The sequence below is a fragment of the Salvia hispanica genome, chromosome 2 (assembly GCF_029641045.1).
Source record: "Salvia hispanica isolate PSC_SH4W2 chromosome 2, Shi_PSC_v1, whole genome shotgun sequence".
Taxonomy (NCBI): domain Eukaryota; kingdom Viridiplantae; phylum Streptophyta; class Magnoliopsida; order Lamiales; family Lamiaceae; genus Salvia; species Salvia hispanica.
This window is the reverse complement of record NC_142693.1, coordinates 61,273,521-61,277,029: the sequence shown is the minus strand read 5'-3', so window position 1 is coordinate 61,277,029 and position 3,509 is coordinate 61,273,521. Positions and strand designations below refer to the sequence as shown.

The window sequence follows — 3,509 nt, the reverse complement described above, 5'->3', positions numbered from 1 at the left end:
TAGGGTCTTCTTCTCGACAAAACCATGCGTTAGTGAAATACCTTGTCCCCTAGTTGCTATTCAGTATTGCAATTATAAATAATTAACTTGTTTACCACATTACACTGTAGAGACACACCGTGATTGATACCCCGGCTGAATGGTCAGAGGACCAGTTGAGGGAGACATTCTGGACTCGGTTGTTCGATGATGTACTTGGAACGGGAATCTTCAGATGGGAGAACTTTGACATGGTGAATTCTATTACGCTTAAGCCATCTGATGTACATACGTTAACCTAATTTCATTTGTACAGTTTTTCTTCCCGGTTTGGGGTTCTACACATCAGTATGTGGTGTGTTTTGATCTGCCGGATGGCAACATGAACATCATCGACCACACATTGGCTGACTCCCACAAATCTTTCAAGGCAAAATAAAACCGTAGAACAGGGATATTCCTTGATTGGTAACAGTCTGCCTATCGTCAACGGTGGACCTTGTATCTACGGTGGACATTGTATCTACAGAGACATCAAGTCCATGTACGGCCTTGGCTAAGGGAGTCTTCATCCATCGGCTGTTGCAGTACATCTCTGGAATTTTTGACACTTCATTGTTCCTGAATAGGAAAAAAATATGGCAACACAAATAGCCCTGCCTACCGAACAATTTGCAGTCGCACGAGTATGATTCGTCAGTCTTGTCGTGTGTCACGGAATACGAATTCCGTCGGCTATCCCCAAGCTTGTAGGTGTCAATCGTATCTGTTGATGAAAAACTAAGCACACGGCATCTGTCATTCCCATCAACAATTTCTTCTTGTATCTTCCTGAACATACTATCTGTGTAAATCGTCGCAGCATGTTTCTCGAAACCCAACTTAGTGGCCAGTATGGGCACGGAAGTAGCATCGTTGTAGTCCAGCTTTGTTCTAGCATTCCGCTGAAAGTCCAGAGCATTGTTGAAATACAAGTATAATTCGGCAAGGTTCGCTCGGGGCTTCATAAAATGTTTGTAGAAACTGTTTTCAGATTCTGATATGGACGTAGTCCTAATCATCGAACCAAGTGGGAAATCTCTGAAGTATGCTGGTATCCACATCTGTCTATACTCGTACAATGTGTTCAACCAATCAACGTCTTCCAGCTCATAACGCTCAATCACTCCATTCCACTCCTCTTCAAATTCATCGGGTTCAAGCAAGTCCGACCAAACGCATGCATTGAATTCCTTCTTGAAATCTTCGTCCCTAAGCAACCTGCCTGGAACCTTGGAAGCCAACTTGTGCATTATATGCCACATGCACCAGCGGTGTCGAGTTCCTACAAGAACCTCTTGAATAGCTGATCTCATGCCCAAGTCTTGATCGGTCACAATCATTTTGGGGGCTACACCCATGCATTCGACGAAATGTTTGAACAACCAGGCAAATGCCCCTGTTTTCTCGTTGCAGACCAAACCAGCAGCAAATGTTACGGGTTTACCATGATTGTCCTTCCCCGTGAAAGGTGTGAAGATCATGCAATACCTGCGATGCACACAGGAATGTAGCATTAGCATAATTAATTCGGAATAATGCATAACGATAAAGTTGTAATGCACCTTTTTGGCTTTATAATGCACTCAGTAAAGTACAAATAAACAGAATATAATGTATACCTGTTTGTGTTGTAGGTGGAGTCAAACGCCACTATGTCACCAAACATATGGTAGTTCATCTTCATCAAACCATCACACCAAAAAAGGGCAACCAACTGGTTAGCAGCATTAACTTCGTAGTGATATGTGAAGGCATCCGACAACTCCTTCTTCTTCGCCATGTCGTCCAACACCATCTGCACGTCACAACCGTGTGCGAATGCTTTGATGTCGCGAGATGTATTCCTGATATCCCCAAGATTGCAACCGACTAGATCAAACCCACCGAGGATTTCCTTCAACACCTTAAAGGTAAGGGTGGGGCCTATATTAGCCTTGGAACAGTCAAGAATGAATTTGTGATGTACGTCATCCAACTTCCGGTTTAGTGTCATAAACTGCTGATGCTCCGACTCCACCATACAATGGTTGTGAACCTCGTTGAACTCGTGAATAATATATCCCGGTATTCCTGCTTCGGAAAAGTACTTGAAGGATATAGAAGCTTTACAACCACATCGCTTGGAAAGCCGCCTGCGTTTAAGAGTAAAACCAGAGCGTGCATTCACATCGTCTTCCTCGTTTGACCTCTTGCAGCCCTCCCTATTGCATACCACATAATACCAAGTAGTAACACCATCCGTCGCCTTCCTCATACCTTGCTTTCGCGTATCAAACCCAACAGCGCGGGCATACACATCATAAAACGCAAACGCAAAATCTAGGGATTGGAACTTCTGACCAATCACAGGCTTCAATTGTGGAGAACATTCAGGTATAACAAACACTGTACATAAAACGAAAGAAAAAACATATAAGAAATTATTATCATTACATGATACAAATCGTACATTACAACTTAAAAATAGTGCATTAGAATACAATATTTGAACATTACATACGACGAATATTACCACACTGTAGCCGAGACAATAACTAAACCCTAGACAAAACAATGAAACGCGTCGACTCCTAAAATGTCAACGAGATGAACGAACTCAAAACCAGATAAAAAAAACAAGCATTCGTGAATTAGGTTTCATTACATGATATAAATCGTACATTACTGATAAGAAATAGTGCATTACAGTCTAATATTTGTACATTACATACGTCGATAAACACCATACAGTAGCCGAGAAAATAACTAAACCCTAGACAGAAAACTGAAACTCGTCGGCTCAACAACATATTACACCATGACCACCCATTACTGCTAAACCCTAGAAGATTATATTAAACTCGCCCAATACATTCACACACGACAGAAAATAAACAAAACCCTGCGAATGATTAAACGCAAAACTCCTAAAATATGAATGAGATGAACGAACTCAGATTCATAATAGACATGTGAAGACCTTAAATTACCTTCTTCCATTGTTGGAGAATAAGAAAAAAATCACAAACGATGGAACTTTTTCAATTCTTTTGATTCACGAATTTCTCCAGATTTACGATGCATCCAATCTTATTAATTCCTCAGTGATGTATTGATACAGAAAGATTTTTTGGAGAGAGAAGAAAGATTCTGCTAATTCCATGAAAAAAATCGATGAAGTATATTGTGAAGAGAAAATCAAGCAAGTTTCCATAACTAACTCCATTGTGAATTCCTAAAACACCCTACACGATTTTTTTAAGCATTTTAATTAATTACATGTGGCATTATTTATGGTCATAAGATCTTTAAATTGAATGACCAAGATTAAAAAGGAGAATAGAACATAAAACCAAAAAAGGATATGAATACATCCCTATATATATATATATATATATATATACATATAGGGGTGCGTTAGACTCCTTTGCACCCTAAGTGTCCTACTTCCTTCTTAATCTCAGCCCTTGGATCCTTGAATTGGATGGTTGTGATCAATGCATTATTAG

At 40.1% G+C, this 3,509-nt stretch overlaps 1 protein-coding gene across 1 annotated transcript; it reads right to left on the bottom strand.

The window, feature by feature from the left end:
* Positions 1-404: 404 nt before the first annotated feature.
* On the bottom strand, positions 405-2,371 carry LOC125199488 (protein FAR1-RELATED SEQUENCE 5-like). Its single transcript, XM_089065253.1, has 2 exons — positions 1,641-2,371; positions 405-1,509 (listed from the first exon to the last, which is right to left on the bottom strand). Exons 1-2 carry the CDS (start codon positions 2,273-2,275, stop codon positions 405-407), a joined length of 1,740 nt encoding a protein of 579 aa, XP_088921379.1. The 5' UTR covers positions 2,276-2,371.
* Positions 2,372-3,509: the final 1,138 nt, after the last annotated feature.